Source organism: Pteronotus mesoamericanus, unplaced genomic scaffold (assembly GCF_021234165.1).
Source record: "Pteronotus mesoamericanus isolate MK-2021 breed Mesoamerican mustached bat unplaced genomic scaffold, CSHL_Meso_final contig_347, whole genome shotgun sequence".
Taxonomy (NCBI): domain Eukaryota; kingdom Metazoa; phylum Chordata; class Mammalia; order Chiroptera; family Mormoopidae; genus Pteronotus; species Pteronotus mesoamericanus.
The window spans coordinates 16645924-16668101 of NW_026555137.1; the positions used below are offsets into that span (position 1 = coordinate 16645924).

Consider the following 22178-nt stretch of genomic DNA (forward strand, 5'->3'; position numbering starts at 1 on the left):
CTCGCCTCTCTGGCTCTGTCTCGGTAACCCCAGGCTCATCCAGGCTCACCCCACCCAGCAGCACAGATCCCAGCCTCCTGCCGGCACGGCTCCTACCCCAGGTCCTAGTGGAGCCTTCCGGGCCCCGGGCTGGGTCCGTGGAGAGCCTTGTGTGTGGCGTGTGGGAGCCACGCAGCTGATCTGACCAGCGGGTCGCGGCCGCTGTAGGCATGCGTGGGCCAGGCGCCCTTGACTCCAGAAGGGAACACGAGGAGTGTGTTCGGATGCGTGTGCTCAGATGCATGTGTGGTGTGTATCTTCTGATGTGTGTGCCAGGATGTTTGCGTGCTTGCACGCGTGTGTGCCAGGAATGACTGCACTCACTCCCTCGTGGACACAGATGTGGGAACAGCTGCAAGAAGCACATCCCTGGGGCAGGTCTCACCGGAGGGTGTTTGGATAGCTTATTGTTTGGGGGTTGTAATCATTTGTTTAAACATTTATTTTGTGCTACCTGATGTTATGTGATAGGATACCTTCTGTTTAGCTTGTACGTTATCTTTTTCATCGTATCTGAGATGTTTTTGGCATTACCACATTTCCAGAAAAGGCGAGACGAGCAGATAATGATCTCCTTTTATGCAAAATATACTCACAGATACTTTGATAGGTAGAGAATTTCGTTTACCGGACAAACATTGCGGTCCACGTCTTTATCTTTCATGTGATAGTGAACTGTAAGCATTTTGTACACAGGACACAGCTTGCTCGGGCTGCTTTCGGCTAATTTGTCGGTTGAACCTGTCAGAGCCAGCAGCCCTGCGTGCTAGTTCTCGACCTGACACTGTCGCTGGAGGGTGTGCGCCCAGTACCCGGGTCTCTTTCCCCTTGTCCCACACCCTCTGCTCTGCTCCTTTCAGGGAAAGTGCGATGGCGGGACTTTAACCAGGAAGCCTACGTCGGAGGGACCATGGTGCGCTCCGGGCAGGACCCCTACGCCCGCAACAAATTCAACCAAGTGGAGAGCGATAAGCTGCGGATGGACAGAGCCATACCTGACACCAGGCATGACCAGTAAGTGCTAAGCTGGGTGTTGGCCTAGGGCTGTACCTGTTCTTCCGCCGCCCAGGAAGTAGCTTGCACTGGGACACTAACATTTGTCTGTTACTCTGAAACTGAACATGTATCTTTATGGGGTGGTGAAACCAGGAAAAACTCCGAGGCGTATGGCGATGGAACCTCACCCACAGGAGCCAAGAGCCATGTGGGGCCGGGGTCTCTTCCTCAGATGCACCCGGTCCGTACCTGGAGGCTGGGTTGCTGGCCAGAGCATGGGAACCAGCAAGAGCAAGTCCTGCGACCGGCCTCATGTGTATTGATCCATCGCGTGTTATCTTTGAAGTCCACTCACCAAAAAGCCATGATTTTTCCATTCCTCACAGCCTTATTGGAAGGAAGAAAATGTAAATCCTTGCTTGTCGGGAAGCTCAAGTTGGAAAAGTGTCTAGAGACCAGAAGGGGAAGGCAAGAGCCCAGCAGGTAGATGCTGCGCTGAGCAGACAGCCAGAGGGCGGGGGGTGGGAGTAGCTCCCCAGCCCATGTGCTCGGGGGGCGCTTGTGTCTGCGTCTGTCTTTTGAGTCTTCGGGGATCTGGGACCTGTGGGTGGTGGGCACCGGCGTTTACAGGCTCTGTCCTGTATTTTGTCACCGCTAGTCAGGAACATGAGGTCTCCTCTGTACCTTAAGTCCTGCTGCGAAGGGTCTTGGATGGGGGGAGCAGTTCACCTGGGACCGTTAGTGGGTTGGCCTCGCATGTGGAGGCGGCCGTGTTCATGGGTGCTTAGTGGGACTTCCTGCTCAAGTTACTGTTAGAGCCACTCGCCCATCACGTGACAGAGCATGAGCCACATCAGCTGTGATGCAGAGGCTGCCTGTGCTCGGGTGCCGTGATTTCAGTCACAAAAATCGCATCCGCTCCAGCTGGTAGGGGGATGGGAAGAGAGGGCAGGCGGCACCCTGGGTCCAGGGCGGTCTGCCCCAAACCAGGAGTGTGGGAGGGTCAGTCGGCGAGGCCCCGGGAGGGCGAGGCCTGAGCCGGAGTCGCCCAGGGAGGGGGTGGCAGCGCGGCCCTGACCGGCAGCCCGGACATCAGAGCGCCAGCGGGGGTCCAGCTTCTTGGGGTGCATGTTCCAGGGTGGAGAGGTGGATAAGCTGAGGAGGGACAAAAAGCCAACTAAATTACAGCTGACCCTTGAACCACACGCAGTCAAAAATCCCCGTATGACTTTTTGATTCCCCCAAAACTTAAAGTCGTCCCTCGGTATTCCCCAGAGATTGCTTCCAGGACCCCCGCAGATACCAAGATCCACCGATGCTCAAGTCCGCTGTGTGAAATGTCATAGGTCAGTGAATACGCTCAGCCCCCTGCATCCGTGGACTCCCAGCCATGGGTCAAGAACAGCACAGGCATTTATGGAACAAAAATCTGCATATAAGTGGACCCGCAGAGTTTAAACCAGTGTCCTTTAAGGGTCAGCTGCACACGTGCACACACCTTCAAGATCAGCTCTGGCTTACAGGTTAACAGCATCATGAAAAGAGGACTTTCCTCTCCCACTGTCACGGAGCTTTCCTGACAGCACGAGGCCAGCTAACTAGCCGCCGGGCCCCTTCCTCAGCGCTCGGTCTGGGCCCCGGCCAGCTGTTCACCCACAGCAGCTCCTAAGTTTGTGGATTCCCAGTTCTTCCAGAACAGGGAAGGAAGAGCGAGTGCATGCGTGTGATACTTTAAATACATGAAACATAAGATAGATATATGAACATATACATGACATGACATATGTAATCTTATTTTTTACATCCACTTCAAAAGATTGCCTTTGTTTAATGTTTCCTCTAACCCGTTCACTTTTTTTAAAGGCAACTCAGTCTTGCGCTTCTGGTTACAGTCGGCACGGTCGACTGTTCAACTAAAGTGGAGGCTGATGACCTGGAATCCAGGGACCCCAGCCCGTGAGGGGCCTTGGGACCCTTGAAAGCCCTTCAGCTGTGTGAGCGGTCGCAGGTTCGTCCATGCTGCACACCTGGGGACAGGGTCCCAGGTGCACGCGTCCCCGCGCCCTCCCGCCCTGGGGCACTTTGCACCCCTCCTGTGCCAAACGCTCCTCGCAGCAGCTCCCAGCGTCCTCACGTGCCGCTGGACACAAGGTTGTCCTTGTTGCAGAGAGAGGGAACCGAGCCTCCCGCAGTGCCCAGTGATTAGGAGCAGCTGTTCTAAGACCAGAAAGGGTCAGCGCGGCCTGAGAGAGGGGCTCGGCCTAAATTCCGGGGGAGTGGTGGACGTCCTAGCAGAGTCTAGCTCCGAAATCTCACCTGGTGAGTGGAGGCAGCTGCCTGGAGTGATGGTGTGAGTTTCGTTTCCCTGTTCGGTGTCAGGGCTGGGTTCACCTCTGTGACTTGTCCTCCACAGACTTTCCTCAGAGCTGAGAAAGACAGTGCCCTTTCTTGTGGCTCATCAGCGTGGGGGCCGAGGTCTGCCTCCATGGAAAGTCCCTTGAAAGTTCCCAAATCTCTCTCTCTATAGAGAGAGATTTCTTTTTTCCCAGTTTTTGAAATAGGAGTGTGTCCAAACAGATGTTTGACTATTCATCCCATGGTGGGCTGCCTCTTAGGTGGGTTTAATTTTAGCGCGGGCTGCTGTCACGTTCATTTGCATGTGTTGAAGGAGCAGCTGGGATGCCTGCCGCGTTGGTAGGATTCGGGCTAAATTAAAGCGCCCAGCGTCGGTTGGATGCCTGGAACTGAACCAGTGTGCTGTCCTCAGAGTGTAGGCTTTAGAAGAACCCTTCTTAGTGAGCGTCCCGTGAAGATCAAGAGATCAAGTTACCTCGTTTGAGCCTCCCCTGCCCCAATCCACCTGATGAAGAGCCTTATAAAGCAGCTGACCTTCCTACATAGAGGCCCCGTTTTTCGGTCTCTGCGGCGTCTCCCTTTGGGTGGGCCTGTGGAAATGCTCGCCCAGCAGGACCCAGTCTGCACTCGTGAAGAAATCCCAAACTCAACGACGCTCTTAATTCCGTGGCCTTTATCACTTGTGAGATGGTGTAACGTGACTCCCTCGGTCACTGGGGATTACGCACAATGTTCACAAGGGCTGGTCTCTCGTCTCCTGAGACCTTGTCCAGCAGCCACCTTGGCGAGGCCTCCCTTCACTCCACGGAGGGCGGCCCCCGGCCCCCATCCCCGCGTTCTCCACCCCTCTTCCCTGCTTGGGTTCTCTCCACAGTCCATCGCCACCTACACACCATGTGTTTTCCCTGTTTCTATGTCCATCCTCCTTTACGCGCTGGAACGGTGAGCTGCGACATCCAGGGCTGTTGTCGGGACAACAGCTGGCACCCGCTCAGTCACTGAACGCCGGCTGCACAGCGAGGCGCTTCCGCGCGGGGCCTGGCACCCGGTGAGTGCCCAGCAGCTCGGTCATAACGCTGAGAGAGACGACAGAATGAAGGAGACTGAGCAGTGATGCCCAAGCAGCGGAGGCCCTGGGACCTCCGCGGTGAACCACAAATACCCTCGCTGTGCGTGTCCTGCCAGGACTGGGAGGCAGTGCCGCGACCGTCCTCCCTTATTGTCTGTCCTTAGGCTACGTGCAAGGAATCGGGGTTCTGAGCCCTGAAAAAGCAAAACCAAACAAAGGAGTACATTTTGGGGCTATGTTTTATTTACCCTTTTACATGTATAAAAAAATTCTGCCAAGAGAAAATATTTGCAGGAAGCAGGAAGCTTGGAAGCACCCGCCATGTCCTAGTGGCTGTGACCTTCAGAAAACACTAGGCTCTCAGAAATTGTCGAGATGGTGGCCCCTCGCATTCCTGAAAGTACAGTTTCTCAATTAAAGAAAAGAAATGCTTCTCTGCCTCCTTTAATGTTACTTGAAGTTTCAAATAAATTATCAAGACTGAAAGCAGATCAAGTCTATCGGCATTTGAAGGTGCTTTTCACACTCCCTGTTTCGTCTCCCTCCGATGTTGGGAAGCCATTGACCTTGCCCTGGCAGGAGGTCAAGGACAGACTGCGACGCCCTCTGCAGGCAGGGCCGGCACGCTGTGCACGTGGGCCGGGCACAGACTGCGTGCGGCCCGAGGTTTGTGCCTGCCACGGGGGAGCCATGGAGTCACTACCTCCTGTGAGACAGGCAGGCTGTGAGCGGAGCAGGTGTCGGGGACACACAGGAATGAAGTTCGGACATGCTGAGCACCCAGTGCACGCGGACCTGTTCTGCATGTGATCGAGGGTTGTCTGGTGTTCAGGAGAAAGACCTTGGGAAGGGTGTGAATTTGGGGGTGTTGTGTGTACGGGTGGTGTTTAACCCCATGAGACTGGACACCACCCCCAAGGCCTGAGGACTGAGCTCTGGCCAAATCCAGCCCCGAGGCCCTCGTCCAGGCCTTTACGCCAAGGCCAGTACGTAGGGCCAGCCTCATGCTGACCGTCGCCCATGACTGCATGCAGGCCCCCGGCCCCAGAGGAGGAAGACTGTCTCACTATTCTCTCCGGGGTTGGGGGAGGGGTGGTGGAACGGCGGCATTTAAAGCTGAGATTGCTTTCCTGCGAAAACCTTCCCGGAACCCAACTCAGAAGGCTTCGTGGGTTATGTTTTGCTTCGTTTTTGTTTTTGCCCAAAAGTGCATTTGACAGGAAGGTGAAGTAAAAAGATTGAGTGGAACCTGGGAAGTTGATGGAATATTATTCTGTCTGCTGGGGAAAGCGTGAGGTGGTTTACCTTCAAATTGTTTATGTAAGTAAAATCAAATAAACCTTAGCGGGGAAAACGTTACCTTGTTTTCTTCTTTCTCCATCAGCCGAGCACCATTCCTTTTCATTTATTTATTTAGTCCCTTCACAATGAGAACCGCTTGGTAAGAGAACAGATCTTATTCAGGTTTCAGAAGTTAAATTATTAGAAAGTTTCTGCCTGCGTTGCCACCTTCCCTTTCATCACAAAATTAAACATGAAGTGTTCTGGAACATTTTTCTGTCTGAAGCTGAAATATTGCCCCTGAGAACAAGGCTGCTTCCACAGCGTCCCCACAAGACGGCCTCTCACAGAGAAGTTGGTTCAAATTACACACCTAGCGGATTTATCTGGCGGGCTTTAAATCAAGAACACACAGTTTTTACGCAGTTTATAAATTACAGTCGTAAGCTTTGGTTTTGTTTCGTTCAGGATAATCACTGAAGGACTCTGACCAGTTTTTAAAAAATGTCTAGCTCCAGTGCAGCCCAAAGCGATCAGAGCTCTTGAGGGGCCATTATTTATTTATTTCAGTTTTGTTTTTTTGTTTTTTTTTTTTTGTTGTTTTTTTTGCAACATTTCAGCAAAGAGGGCAGGCATTGAAGTAACGGGCTGGGCTGGGCTGGGCTGTGCTGTCTCGCCGGAATGTCCGCGTTGATGTCTGTGGTTTTAAAAGGCGGCTAATCAGGATTAAGGGTTGTGGGGAAAGACAGTCCAAGCTGCTCATTGTTCCTGGGGAAGAGTAAACATTCTTGAAGCCAAGAAAAAGTTTTCGGCATAAACTCAGCCACTTGGAGTGAACCCTGGGTGAATGTAGTTGTTATGGGACTCCCGAGCGGCCGAGTCTCACTTTTCCAGGAGCAGAATCCGGGGAAACAAGAGACTCTGCCCCCTCAGAAGGAAGTCTCTCTCCTCCGCATTAGTGGGTGCACAAGAGGGGTCTTTTCTTACAAAAGTGATGTCTTATATGAACACGCACATCACCTTCCCTTGTCTGTCTGCCACTAAGCAGGGCGCAGACACATGCAGGCCTAGCCTCTGCGTCTGGCAGACCTGACTCCAGCCTCGTATGTCTCCTCTGCCACATCCTGGGGGGTGAGGGGGGCAGCAGATGCCATACCAAGGCATCCGTGTGGGACCACGGCTTCTCAAAGCAGGGGACCGCTCGCTTGCTCCAGCTTTAAATGGCTTGCGGGCATGTGCGGCTGGCTGGTCGGGCAGAGGGCTTTCGCTCTGGCCTAACCGGAAGCCTTAACAGTTTGTTCCGTCATAACACCAACTAGACACCTCTTGGACATTTTATTGGTGCCACGCCCGGTGCTCAGCCCTTTATGGGTGTGCCTTTTATTTAATCTGCAGGGCCCTCCTGCGCAGCACACAGGGAGGTTATTCCTCTGATGGGGGTCTGCGCCAGCCCCCGGAGCCGCTGAGCTCCGCGTGAGCGGGAGCCTCCCCAGGCTTCGCAGTCTCAGGGACCTGGCCCCGGCGTGCAAGGCAGAGGCCGTCTGCCCTCTCTGTTGCATCGCAGGTGGGAGCGTGTTGAGCAGTGTCAGGCAGCAGCGGCTCTCTGCCCCCAGGGCGCGGAAGGTCCCACCTGGTTACTAGAGCCCTCTTGGGGGGGGACGCGGGGGGCAGTGTCAGAAGTTACAGGATTGAACCCGTGAGGTTGTACAGCGGCGAATCGAGGAGGTAGGTGGGGCAGCTGAGCCTCAGACGTTGGGCGACTGGCCCAAGGTCGGACAGGCGTTCATGGGGGATTTGGAGCGCTAAGTACCTAGATGGCTCAGGGTCATATCCTCGCTGTCCCATCTGCAGAAGTGCCTTCTGTTCACCCAGTTGTTGGGCACGAGTCTGGCACGTGGCTTGGGTGCAGCAGAAAAGCGGAAGTGCTGGACGTTGGTAACTGGGAGCCAGACTCCCAAGAGGAATCGCATGCCCGCTGACCCTGGGCTGGCAGGAGCCTGAGAAGCAGAAGCAGCCAGGTTGGGTTTCCCTTTTCCATCTCTTGAGCGCCGAGGAAATTCCCTCCTGGAAGAGGGCGCCCTGGTTCCCGTCCCTGGGGACATCGCTCGCGCAGCGGCTCGTGTGCCAGCCGGCGTGGTCTCTGCCCGCGCTGCCCGCGACGCTGGCGGGTGCAGGAGTGTGCGCAGCCCGGGCAGTCGACGGCGGCCCTTTGCCCCAGCAGGCGACTCTCACTTTCCCCGGTCCCTGCCCACTCACCCGCGGACTGACTTGCACCTTAGGGGTGAAGCTGAGACCAGAGCCATGGCGTGATTCATTAGTTTTTTCTTTTGATTTTGTTTCTTTTTTGTTTTTGCTTGTTTTTAGTGTTTATAAAACCAACTCTGGATTTTCAGCAGCAGACCATTCCCCCCCCCCTTTTATATGTTCCCCTTTTTGATCATTTCAGGCTTTAATTGCATCCAAAATAAAAGAAGGCGCTAGCCTGGAAGAGTATATAGCCTCACACAGCAGAGGTTCGATTTGTATTTTGATAGCATCTCTGAAGGGCCTGGTCTCCTCTGAAAAGTGGTAGCAAACGTATTTTGGAGTTTAACGCCGTGTGCCCATCTTTACGTGTGGCTCGGTTTCCCTGGCTGTGACTCCGGGCTACAGTTCTAAATGAGGAACGCGATTGCGTTTCTTTACTCTTTGGTCCTGTCTTCCCACCCTCCCCTGGGAATACGGTGATGAACGCGAACATCTGTCTTCCATCGTCTTGCCGTGCGGGGCCCTGCGTAGCCTAGGCAGGGTAGCCGACCAGCTCCAGGCGGTTCCACTCTGAACTCTGCCCTTCGTATTTTAGGCCTATGGGTGAATTGCCATTGTCTACTGGGTGGATCAACCCTTTTTTCCTTACGAAATACCCCTTCACTGGTGCGGCTCTTTGTCTGCCCAGGATCAGTACAGCCAGCGCCATCTTTCTTTTCCTATGTTTTCCCAATGCTTTTACCTCCTACCTCTCTGTGGTGTTGTATTTAAAGCGTCTCTCCCGTAAGTTCTTGTATTTAAAGCGTCTCTCCTGTATACTTGGATTTTAGGTCTGTAACCACTCCGACAATCTTGTTTTTCCATAGAAGAGTTTAGTCCTCTGCATTTTGTGCAAGCGCTGTGGTGTATTTGGGTTAAACAGGCATCTCACTCTCCCTCCTGCTTTGTGTTCTTTATCTTGTCTCTTTGTCCTTCTTTTAGATGAAGTATTGCCCCTCTGTTAGTTTGTTGCATTCTTGACTCAGATTTTAGGATCTGTATAAACGAGCACTTGTATTGTTTGCAGAACAGTGCTCAGACCTCGTGATTCACCCTCCGCGCGCGCTCCTCTCCCCTTTGCACGAGCCTGTGCTTACGTGTGAGCTCCACGGGACACCTGTAATGGTTTCGTGCAGTAAGGAGCTTTTAGATCTGTCCATATATTTGTGTTTCCATTTTCCCTCATGTCTTACATTTTCATTTTTCTACCTGGGATTGCTTTCCCAGTTCGCTGGCTGAGAACGTCTCAGTGCCAATTTGCTGGCAGTGAATTCTGTCTGATTTTTCTTTTTGTTTTTTTGGTTTGGTTTTGTTTTGGTCTGAAAACATCTTTGTTTCACCTTCATTTTTGAAGAGTATTTTCACGAAATACCGAGTTCCAAGATGACAGTGACTGCACCACTCTTCCCTTGTCACTCAGTCACAGTCTGGCCTCCTGTTGTTTCTGGTGAAATAGCAACTTGAGCCTCATTGTTGCTTTGTGAAGGCATTTTGACTTTTTCGTCCAGCTGCCTTAAAGGTATTTCTCTTTCTCTTTGGTTTTCAGCAACTTCAGTACAACATACCTAGATATTTTTTTTTTTTTTGGTATCGAACCCATGTGACGCTCATAGGATTTTCTGGATCTGTAGCTTCATGTCTTTTGTCAGTTTTGCTTAAACCCCATCTTCTCCCCTCGTTCCCTTTGGGTCCCTAATTACATCGTCGTGAGGTATTTCTGCACAGCCTCTGTCCCCTTGTGCTCTTTCCTGTATTCTTAACTTACGGTTCCATTCCCTGTGCCACCATCCAGACACAAGCCCATTGCCCTTCCCTCTGTTCCCTCACGCTCCTCTGCCTGCAATATCTGTTCTGCTTCTAAGTCCATCTGTTGGATTCGTAGTCTCAGCTATTGTATTTCCTTGTGTATGAACAAACACAGCGACTCTTATAGGCACTAGCTGATGCCCGGCCCCCGGGCAGGCAGTTAAACGAAGGTGGACCGCCTGGATCAAGCCCAGACGTGAGCTCGTGTAAACCTGGACTTTGGTCTTGTGCAGAGAGCTGGTGCATTTCCCATTCCCTTTTGCTACGAGGAAGTAGCCCTTTGGGATTCTGCCTGGAAGTCTTAGGCGTTTGTAGAGGCCCCTGTTCCTCGCCAGCCCTGGACCCCGGTGCAGGCCGCCCCAGCCCCGCGGCACCTGAGGAAGCCTCGCGTGGCTTCTACCCCACGTCACTGGCGCCCTCAGCCTTCCCGCCTCCCCCTGCTGGAGGGGAGGAGGGCCCAGGAGGCCTGGCCTGCAGGGCCTTCCCTCCTTGCTTGGAACCTGGCCCTGCAACACCCAGCTGCTTTCTGGACTCCATTTCCTTCAAATAGACTTTTCGCTGTGTTTTAGCCAGAACTTCTAGCTGCTCTCTGTGAGTCAGCTGGTCTGCAACAAGGACCTCGACTGTCACTGAAAGCAGGAAGGAACCTGAGTGTTTGATTGGAATCCAAATGCGGTGTGAGGTTCACAGATCATAAATTTTGCCCTGCACTGTGGTGTCTGTCCCAAATGAAAGCAAACAGATGTCAGTGCCCTTGACGGTGGGGGGCGGAGCCTGTGTGAATGGCTCCACCACTTACTCCCAGAGTGAGGTCCAGGTCGTTTCCCTGCACCCTGGGTTTCTGATCTGCAAGGCTGTGGAAACGCCTGCCCTGCCCAGCTTACACTTGTTATTGGGCTCAGGTCACCTACGAAAGGGCTTCGTAAACTGCAACCAACAGCACAAATACAGGATCTCCCGGCAGACTTCTGGCTCGAGGGTTACCCTAGAGATTAGTTAGCCCTGATGTAGCTCCTGGTACATTTGCAACCCCCTGCCTGGGTGCTTGTTCACCGCGTGGCCGATGGGCAGGGCGGGAGCTCTCCGGCCGGCTGCTTCCCCAGCAGCGGGAGTCCTGTCTGCCAAGAGGCGGCCGGGAGGCCAGTGCGTGGCCCCGGCACCCTCCGAAGGCGCCTTTGTCAGGGCCTCCTGACAGGAAGGGGTCCATCCTTAGGGTCGGCAGGGTCTTGGGTGAAGCAGCACCAGCCCTCAGGGACTCAGGGGTAGGAAAGTGACGGCGCTGGTGACAGATGAGGATCTGAAAACTGTGCCGTGATCCCCCGTCCGCTGTTGGGAAACCTTAGGGTAGGCAGACAGTGGCTACGATGTCTGGCATCTGTCCCTGAACGTTCATGACCCGGTCCACCTTGTATCAGGCCCTCCGCCAGGACACTCCGTTTCTTAAACTGTTTCTTTTTCTTGGGGCAGTAGCTTATAAAACATTATACACATTTGCTTTATACCAAGGAAGAAAAGGAAATCATTCCAGAGTAGTTAAAAGGCACTTAGCCTTATCGAAAAATCTGGTTTTGGATAAGGGTTGATGTGAGCATTAGCTTCTTAGGAATGAATGTCCTCCTCGATCTGTCTCTTATCTCCTCGGATGCTTAGGTTCGTGTAATTGCGTGTAATTGCGTACAAACAGTATGAACTGTATTTGCATTTGGCGGTCTACTTTTTTCCCTAGATAATATGTAGGAAACACTTGGCATATAGCTTTCATCTTTAATGGCTTCATAGATTCCACCTTATGTTTATTTAGTTCATTCTCCAGTAATGGAAATGGAGGTTGTTTCTTATTTAATGTTGACAATGTGGAAGTATTTTTGAGTAACCTCTTTGCCCACTCATTTCAAAGGAAGTACTGTTTTAAATGTGAGTATATTATTTGATTCTGAGGATCTACAGAACTTATTCAATATATTGCAGAATTTAACTACTGTTTTATTTTGGATTTTGAATTAAGATTTCCTTTGTCCTCATCTGGCTTTAGCTTCATATTTATACTAACTTTGTAAAGTGAGTTCATTGTAAAATGAATTTGGAACAAAGGCCTTTAAAAAGATCCTTGAGACAAATTTATTTACAAAGGAATTGTTTCTTGAAATTCACCTATAAAAGTCATCTAAAACTGGAGCTGTTTTTTGTTCTAATCAAGTAATCTTTTGATGAGTTTTTAAAAATTCTCCCATGGATATTGACATATAACTTTTTCTGTGTTTTACGTGAATTAAGTTTGATACTTTATATCTCCTCAGAAAATCATAAATTTCACTTAATTTTCAAAATTATTGGCAGTGTTTTATGTATACACACTTAAGTCTTCTCTTTTCTTATCTAGAAATGCCCACCAGTGGTTTGCTCTCTCATTGTCTTTTTTCCTTATTCTCTTTTTTCCTCTTCTTTCTTTCTTTCATATTTAAGAACCAAGTACTGGGATTATATATGAATTGGAATGTTTATCGCTTTTCTAGCATATTCAAGTCGACAAATGTTTTCGTATTTTCTTCCCTCTGTTTTCCTCTTCTCTCCTTCTCCCCCTCCCCCGCCTCAGAGTTTAATGTTTAGTTCATGTTGATTAAATGTTTCTGAGTATAATGTCATGAGTTTTATTTTTAAACCTGCTTTTAAGTTACCAAAATGTTGTTACTTCTCATTCATCTGGAATCCTGCTCTTGGTTTCCTTTTAAATACCATGCTTATTTCGGAGAAAGTTTCTAAGTTGTAGGAAATTGATTTATTTTCTTTTTTTCAGTTTAAACTTGTTTTTTTTCCTTTCGCTTTAGTGTGATGTAGGCCGACATAACAGTTTGATGGTTTTCCTCGGAACGTATGTCGGGTTTTATTCGTAGCACGCTACTTACAATAAAGTTTATGTTCCAGGATCTGTACTTCAAGTGTATCGCTTCTGTAATCCGCACAACAGCCCTACAAAGGAGCTTCCCCTGCTGTAGCCCCTGTGGTTTAAAGGGGAAGAAACTGAGGCTCCATGAGGTTGCACAACCAGGCAGTGGCGGAGTCCAAAGAGCTGCCACCCAAAGCTCGGGCCACCGTGTTGACGCCTTGTTTCTGTAAATACGTCAGGGGGCCTCCTGAAAGGCTGGCAGTGTCTGTAATTGTTTCAAAGTTCAAAATTTACATGTTAAAGCAGCCCGATTAACGGCACTCAGAACCTTCTGATGCTGACTGGGGTCTGCGTGAGAGGAGAATGGGAAGCTTCGGCTCCAGTTTTATGAGTTTTTCTCTTTTCTAAGAGTTCCTGCTTGGTATGTTTGCATACTGCCATTTGGGAAGTAGGAATTATATATTCCTTGCAGATTACACCTTTATTAACAGAAAATTACCATCGGGAAGTGCATCTCATATTTTTCCTTTTTGCCATGCATTTACTTTGTACAGTGTTAATCTTCTCCCTTATTTTGTTGATTCTTGATATACTTTTGTGTTCCATTAGTTTTATTTTTCTGCCTTTTTTTCTCTGTGTCATTTGGATTCAGGTTTGTCTTTTTGAAGCAACTTAGTATTGTATTTTTGGTTTGAGGCCAGTCCAACAGTCTGAGCTGTAACAGGACACTTAGCTATTTTAACATGTGGCCTGTTACCTAATTTTTTATGCAATTCTATTTTTTTATGCTTCCTTGCTTTTCTACTATTTTCTTTTGTCTCTTACCCAAAAAAACATGTTGTGTTTTATTGTGCTGGTCTCTTTTACCAGTTATGTTTTTCTTCAGTAGGTAAGAAAGTTGTTTCCTACATCTGATTTAGGTTGTAATTTCTTATGTTTATGAAAATTCCGTAGAAAACATTGATAATGAAAGGAGTATTGGTTTATTTCCAGAAAAGACAGGATGAAGAATTACTGTATTTTTACTTTATCCTGCCCACTTTCTGGTTTTGTTGATTTATCTGGAATTAGGCACAGATTATTGTTAAAATTATATTTTATATAATTATAATTATTTTTAAAGAAACTTTTTATATCACCATATTTACACAAGCCTATACTGCTGAAATAGTTTTAATGCATTCTACCATTTCATGCCATAAATTGAGGGGTATTTTTGGTGGGGGTTTTTTGGAGGGGGGCAAGCACATCTTCACATGGTTTCCTGGAAGTCCTTTCTGGGCTTGCTCACCTGAGAATTGCTTTCATGTCAGAATAGCGAATTTACAATGCATAGAGTGTCTGTGGTATGTCTCTTCCCCCCACCCCTTTGAAACTCTGTATATGTTATTTCACTGTTTTCTATTTAGTATTGTAACCGAGAAGCTTGAAGCCATTTCGATTTTCCTTTATTATGCTGTATCAGTTAGGATACTTTAAGCAAAAAGAGACATTTTATTCAGTCATTTCCGCAGGAAGCCTGAAGGTGACTAAGGCTGCTTCAGCCGAATGGGAGCTCTCTGATTTTCTCACCATTGTCTTCAGCATTTTGTTTTTTCAGCTTCATTCGTTTTTGCCTTATAGGGTTGCAAAAAGGCTGCCATCACTCCATGCATCACTCTCACTTTCAAGACAGGAAGCAAAGGGACTAGAAGTGGCCTTTTCTTTACCGAGTCTGTGCTTTTATCAGCAAAGCAACTCGGAGTTTTCCCAGCCGACTTTCTGTTAGAATCCTGGGCCAGAACTAAGTCGTGGCTGTTGGTGCTTGTGAGGGAGGCTGGCCAAATGGCTTTGTCTTAGGCCAATCAGGACTCACCTCTGGGGCTCCACAGTTCACCTACAATAAAATCTGTAAGACAAGAGCAAGAGGGGGGTGACTTTTGTGTTTCCAAGAAGGGTATATGACCTTCTGCAGGTGTATAAAGAAGGCACGCCCCAGAATTATAGTCAAGAGGACTGAACATAAATGTTCAGTATCCAGGAAGCCTGCATCAACCTTAGCATTCTCTACCATAACATACCCTTCAGTTATTTTGGAAAGTTGACTTCGCTCCCTAAGATTCCTAAAGGATGTTGCATTTGACATGAGCAGGTTGAAAGGGAACCCGACATATGCTGCTTCGAGGGGACGTGACCGAGCCAGACCCAGACAAAGGGTGCGAGCCCGGGCTCCGTGTGGAATGCCACACGCTGCACCGAGGGACCGCGACACAGTGACGCTCCTCCCTCAAGGTTACCTTCTTACACTTGTCCAGTGACAAGACCAGCTGTTTGCCTTTTAGCCTTGTGAGGAAATGGATACAATGCAACCTTTGACGACTAGTAACAGTATCATTTGGTGAAAAGTTGAGCTTTGTGCAACAGGCAGGAACATAGAAAAAGCAACTGGATCTCTGAAGACGGTGGTCCACCAGCACCGTCCTTCGCAAACAGTGCATCAGCTCTCTTCTGCAGCTTTTAAAGTCAGAACCGCTGCCACGTGGCCACAAAACTCAGCATTTGGCCTGAGTTTGTGGGGCGGGCTGAATGAAGGATGTAGGCAGACATGAAAGGCAGCTGCCCGAATAAACCGAAGAGTGGTGCTCTTCAGGGTTAACTCTTCAAGACGGTAGGGAGCGGGGAGAAGAGGAACGCACCTCTCACAGAGCCGTTATGATAAACACTGAAGGCGCCGCCACTTGGAAAGCGGGGTTCATGATCAGGGAGGCAGACGGCGGCCCAAGGAGGCAGAGACGGGCAGTGCGGTTGAGCCAGGGCTGCTGGGGGTTCCTGTTCTGGTGGAGAAGCAGGGGGCAGGTGTGGAGCACGTGGTTGGTACTGTCTGGTAAGGGTGGGCTTCCCTCCAGAGAGGGCACCTTTTTCCGGCATCAGATGCCGGACTGACGGTTTAAAGCGCTGTTTGTTTCCTTCAGCACGGACCCCCGCCCCCACCTGCAGAGGCAGCAGGAGGTCTCACGAAGCTCAGATGGCTTCATCCAACGCTGTTGCTGTCTCGACTTCCAATAGCTCTTGAGTCCTGAGAAAGTTTTCAGCTGAAATGCAGTGTCTGTAAAACTGGAAGCAGTCAAGGGCGGAGGATGCCGTCTGAATGCGAGAAGAGCTTGGTTCTATCAGGCGGTGCTGCTGAGAGCGGCGGCGGGAACCTGGCATTTCCACTTGGGTGCTCCCAGATGACGGGCAGCTTTTCCACGGCCGCGGCCGACGCCCAGCGTGTTGGGTGGACGCAGAGCGGGCTCCTGGATTGTGCTCTTGCCCTGGGTCTCTGTGCTTCACCCTCTGGAACTCTTGGCTTTTGCAGGGATTAGGGACTTCAAAGGGAGTGCAGTGGGGAGGAGAGGCCCCCCGTGTCTCATGTCTCCGGAGGGTAAATGTTTTGTTTCAGCACAGGCTTCTGTTTCACATGCAGTACAGATGCTGGAGCCTGCAGGATGCGGGGCTGCTTCAGGCTAATCCCCTCTCGGAGGGAGACAAACCTGTGCTGATTAATGGGGCTTATTCAAATCTCCTGCCAACGAGATTCTTAAGAAGCTTAATTTCAGATGGGTCCTGCAGAGGTTTTTAAATAGCTTAGGATTTGGGTCTCTTCAATTTTAAAAGACCTCTGTAGAATTAGCTCTCTAGCTATTAGGACTGATCAGAAATTAGTTGATTAGGTGGAATATTATGCCATTATCACTGTTTGGAGGATTATTAACTGGGTTTTAATTAAATGAAAATTATACAACAGCTATTTAGCTTTCTTCTTCTTTCTTTCTTTTTTTTTTTTTTTCTCCGTTTTGTTCCATTTGAATGCCTATCCCGTCCCGTGGCCTTTCTCGCCTCCCCAGATACCTACAGCAAAAGGCACTGTGCAAGGGTCCTGTGAAGCTGCCCGCCTTGTTTCGGGCGGGTCAGGGCGAAAGTGCCTGGGATGGAGGGGCTCTGAAGTGCTCGGCATGCTCCGGAGGTACAGGCTCAGCTGCTTCAAGGGCCCCCCACCCCCGGCTTATTGTGAATCCAGATTCCAGGCGTGAGCTAGGTCTTGCTCCGAAGCCTGGACATTCCCGGGGGGGTGGGGGGAGGGTTGCATTTTGTAGCCATGGTAGAGCCTGAGGCACAGCAAGCCGGGTCCTTCGTGCGTGACGAATGCCAGGGCTCGGGCTGGGGTGGGCAGGGGACGGGAAACCGAGTCCCCGGGGGCGGCAGAGCTTTCAACCTCTGTGCTGTGTGGCTCGCATTTGAGATCCGTGTACAATCCCGAGCTCCTCGGGGGACTCTGCTGCTGGCCCTATCACAGAGGACGATTGTTGCTGATGACACCTCTCAGGCTTCTGTGCCGCTTCAAGTGGAGCGGCAGACCCGTCTGCGCCCGCCTCGCCGGAGGGGAGGGAGCTCCTCAGATTCAGACTCCCGGGCATCGCCCGACCGCCTCCGGCGGGATTTGCGCGTGCGCCCGGGCGAGCCCACTCGGCGAGTGCTCGCTGGCTGCCCCGGTGTCACGGCGGTCAGGAGTCCATGCCGGGGCCGTGTTGCTCTCCCTGGAGCTCTCCGGAGTCCCGATGCGCGGTTGAGCCTCACGGGTGCCCGGCCCACGCCGCCTCCAGCCTGGCAGGTGCCTCCCGGGGGCACCGCCCTGTCGGGCTGCCAGGGCACAGCCCCTCCCACAGCCGCCCCGCCCTTTTCTGCCGTGTACTCGGTCTCGGGGGGAGGCAACGGGACGGCACGGGTGTTTGCGTGTTTGGGGCTTTGTGTGGGTCAGCTGCTGCTCGGAGCCTTCACCACCCTGCGTCCCTGCCTGTGGACAACCCCTACACACGCACCTCTGTCCACAGCAGCGCGCAAAGGGGCTGGGAGTCAACAGAGTCTATTTTAATTGATTCTTAGGATTTTTGAAACTTCCTGGCCCTGCCACCTGAGCGTGACCCCCCACAGGGTCTCTTGGTTTGTCTCACCTGGCCCACAGGTGCGCGTAGAGACTGGTATGCACTCAGATGCTGGGTCTGGAGGAGAGACCGAGGTCAGAGTGGCCCCAGGGCTCCCTCGCCACTCGGTCCCCTGGCCCTGCCCTGGGTGTGTGCTTGGCACTGGACGGGGGAGATGCCACGTCAGTCTCAGAGTCAGGAGCTAATCCTTACACCTCCGGGCACTTACCCGCGATTTACCCCACCCTCCCCACGCTGAGTACAGGCCCGCCTTTGTTTCTGTACGTGGCTCAGACTTAGAGCCACTGGCTCCTTCCGCAGGCCCAGCCCAGGCCCGCGCAGCGACTCCAGAAGGTGGGAGCGGCAGGGTGAACGTCAAAAGCAGAAGGCAAGAAAAAAGGTGATGAACTAGGAAGACAAGAAACAATACAGAGGGTTGTATAAAGCTTCGTGTTCAAGAAGTGGAAAACCTAGACTGCTGAATCTCAAAAACAGAGAAAAGGCATGATTACGTGAGGAACTGGAAAAAGCAGACATACTATAGACGGAGTTTGTAAAGATCAGGAGAAAATTAAGTATTCATGCAAATAAGTTTGAAAACTTACATGGAATGGATACTTTTCTAAGAACATGGAAATTTTCAGAATCACTGAAGAGACAGAAAACGTGAATAACTGTAACACATGAAAGAACCTGTCAACGGCCCAAAGTTTGCCGTGCAGTTCCCGGCGCCACGTCCCCTTGAGTTGTTGCCTGGGAGGCCGGGGTGCGGCAGGGGCTGCTGCGGAGACCAGCGTTCCGGGTCCCCAGTGCCATCGGATTTCCTCCGGTGTCAGGCCCCATGCCGGAGTGAGAACGCGGGGAGGCTTGAACGCTGGGGCGGCGGGGTCCTCAGCCCCGCTCCGGGCTCTGCGGGGCCTGCCCTGCCGGCGTCAGAGGGGCCCGGGCCCCCCCTCCATGTGCCGGGCCCCCAGGCTCAACGTTGGTTTTAACTTTTTGCTTCATTTTTTAAAATGTGGGTATTTCCCTTCTCTTCCACAGTAGAAACTTGTTTTTTGTTAATGTAAAATAATGCTTAGGTACTAATCAAGTTCCTGAGTATTTTCCGTACAAACTCCTAGCAAACTGGGCGTTTCCGGGAGATTGGGCAACGTTCACCCGTGTTTCTTCATTCCCGCGACCCTCTGTGTGGCCGGGACGGCTGTCGAACAGTAAGCGTGGTCTGGCTCTTGGCGAGGAGCTCCTCCGTGACCTTGTAGAGGTTCTGGAAGTCTCTGTTGTTCAAGTACGCTGCTCCAGCTCCCTGGCTTGTCCATCACTGGAGCTCCTCTGGCAAGGCCAGGAGCCCTTCACGGGCTACGTGCCCAGAGTTCTCACTCTGAGCAACCCCCGCACCCCCGCCCCCCTCCCCCCGCCGCACTTGGATTTGGAAGCGCGTCCCAGGCCCGTCTCATTGGCCCCATCTTCAGGTCGCCGGAGGTATTTCCCCTCTAACCTCCACGATGACAGCCACCGGTGGCACAGCGGCCACACGCCTGTTTATATCCTGCGTTAGAACTACAGGGACCTTCCCAGCGCTCAGAGTCCCTGACCCTGCGTTTCTGTTTGACGGTCCTGGTAACCATGTGGTGCCCTGAGGGCCGTTCTCCCACAGGAGGGAGCCACGCGAGGCGCCCTGGGTCGCAGGGAGCAGCCGCGGCTTCCAGGGTCCCTCCGTCAAAGCACTGGACCGGCTGGGGCGACGGGGGGCGCAGAAGGCGTCTGTGCCGCCCTGCGCACCGCGCAGCAGCCCCCGCGCTGTCCCACGGGGCTGGCCCCTCGCTCCCCGGCCCGCCGGCGTTCGTGGGATATTTTCCCCAGGGTCTTGATCAGCCTCCAGGGCGACATCCGCACAAAGACGAGGCTGCGACAGCGTCATCCCGCCCCCAGGGGCGGAGGGGCCCTTGCCTTGGAGATCGGCCCGTTTGTCCACCCCGTCGGGCGTTCCGCAACTGGCAGCCGTGGGTTCGCAAAGAAATGTAAAACTACATTGAGGATTTATTTTTTTTTTTTAAATCTCCATGTTGCCCTGTTTTTAAAGTCTCCGTTTTACTGGACCAAAAGCGACTGGAGGGACCGCTGCCGTACAGAGCCTTGGAAAGTGGAGTGGGCTGGACCCCGCGCCCCGTCCTCTGTCCTCGGCATTGCACCCCCGGCACTTGGTCTCGTCTGGGAGGGAGAACAGACGAACCGCAAGCCCTTCCTGGTCCTGACTTAAGTCCCCCTTCTACTCAGCTCCGCAAACGAGCGTAAGGAGGAAGGTCCCCGGCAGCCGACCCCCGGAGGGTTTCTGCACGTCTGTCACGAGCTCTGAGCAGTCAGGACCGCTTGGCAGGAACGCGGCTCTTTACACGCAAGATTTATTGTTTCTCTTCAAAGAAACTCTTCACTCCCTTGCCTCCCCCTTTTCTTGGCTCACTGGGAGGACTTGGGGCCTGAGTTCATATACACACACGCGCGTACTCTTACCTCATGGGATATAACATATTCCTCGGTTTTTACCTAAACAGGGGGTACAAAATTGGGGTACCTCTTTTCTGATTGCCGATTCCTAGCAAAACTTGGTGCCTTGTGAATATGTAGAAGAATTTTAACGATGCGAGTGTGGACGTGCTAGGCGCTGTGAGAAATGCCGCCCGAGCGCCTGGTGGCTTCCCACGGAGAAAAGGAAAAGGAGAGAATGGGGCCTGATTGGATCGGCTGTGTTGACCAAGACTTGACTTGACCGTGAGAAAGGCTTCCTCCTCCCCGTTTGGATTCTCCCAGGGTCTCTCCCAGGGCCGCAGAGGAAGCCGGTGGGCAGTAAGCCTCTCCTGGGGCCTGCGCCCCCACCGCCCCCACCGTGAGGAGAGGGGGACTGGGCTTTCTGTCATTAGCATTACAGAGCTAGTTCTAGGGGGTGGCATTCTTTGGTAATCTGTTTACAGTGAAGCTGGCAGATTCTTCCTTCCTCTAACAATCAGCTAATTCTTGGAAAGGTGGGGGAGGCCTATCAGTCAGCTTGTCCTTGAAGACTTAGCCATCAAGAGCTCTAATGAAGTACAATATTAATTCCAGAATGCGTGTTCCTCCAACAACAACGACTGGTATATTATGCAGTTTTCTCTTGATTAATTAAAATCAAGCTGTCCCTATAACTGTAATAAAGAAAAGAAGCCCATATTGTGATTCTGACCTAATTGCTTTTTAATGGCACTGATTTTCTTGCTCGTTTTCACAATCTGCTTCTCAGAAGTCGTGTTCCCAGTCAGGAGGGAAAATTGGTGTCTGCTGACCGTTTCCCTGCAGGTGTGGGGGACTCGCCGGTCATGGTGTGGCTGCCTGAGCCTCTGCCCCCGCCCTGACCGTCGCAGTGCGTGTGGTGTGGCCGAGCTGCAGGGGGTTCCGCACATCCGCGTCCTCCTGCCGCTGATTTCCCTTTGCAGAGGGGGCTCCTCCGACCCTGCGAGCAGGTCCTTCACAGCCGTGGTAAACGGCGGGAGCTGAGGAGCAAAGTGCGTGTCCGCCGACGCGTGGGCCCAGGGGAGGGCTCAGTGGCTCCGGCGCCAGGGACAGTGCATTAAGTAGCGCCGTGCTCGCAGGTCACAAAGGCTGGCCTGGAGGGACCGTCCTGGGGCTGAGTGACAGGTCCCTATCCTTCCGCCCACAGCCAGACTTGTTTACTCTCTCCACCTTGGTATTAAAATGGCTGGTTGAGCCTCGGCCACGTGGCTCAGCTGGTCGGAGTGTTGTCCTGTGCACCAGAAGGCTGCATGTTCTACTCCTGCTCAGGGCACATGCCTAAGGGGTGGGTTCGGTCCCCAGTCAGGGTGCCTGCGTGAGGCAACTGATTGGTCTTTCTCTCTCTTTCTCTCTTCCCCTCTCCCCCCTTCCTCTCTCTCTAAAATCAAAAGATCTTCAGGTGAGGATTTTTCTTTTAAAGGGGGCGGGGGACTGGTGAAGAACTGTTTCCCAGGGCCAAAGACCTGTCAGCAGCCTGCCCCAGCCGCTCTCCAGGCCTCGCTGACTCTGCAGACCCTCACACCGCACCGGCCCGCCGCTCCCGGCGTCCTGCCAGGCTGGAAGCCCGCGGCGCTCTGCGCCCGCCTCGATGTCATGCTCTCTTGGGGTCCTTTGGGACACCGCCTCTGGGCACGTGTTCTTCAGGTCTGTGGAGCCTGCCTCGAAGGATCCCTCATGGGTTCTGCCGGGCCTGGTCCCACTTCACTGGCCGTTTCTGTCTCTAGGGGATGATAGCAAGTGCAAATCTTGAGAACGAGCGAGAAAATCAGTGCATTTAAAAAGGAGTTAGGTCAGAATCACAAAACGGGCCTCCTTGTCGGTAGCGGCTGCGTGCAGAGCTTGCCTTTAATCAGCCAGCATCTCCGGCCTGGAGTACCAGAGTCCTATCGTCCTAAGGAGCCATTCGCTGCCCTCATGTGTTTGTGTCTTAGAGACCAGCTTGAGAAGTGCCTCGTTGGGACCGGCCCGTCCTGTGTGGGCC

General features: G+C 52.0%; 1 protein-coding gene across 1 annotated transcript in view; it reads left to right on the forward strand.

The window, feature by feature from the left end:
• GALNT2 (polypeptide N-acetylgalactosaminyltransferase 2) overlaps positions 1–22178 on the forward strand; it is a 158555-nt gene that overhangs the window by 110648 nt on the left and 25729 nt on the right. The window contains exon 3 of the mRNA XM_054576727.1: positions 900–1053. Coding sequence (XP_054432702.1) covers positions 900–1053 — 154 coding nt within the window. The remainder of the gene's footprint in view (positions 1–899; positions 1054–22178) is intronic.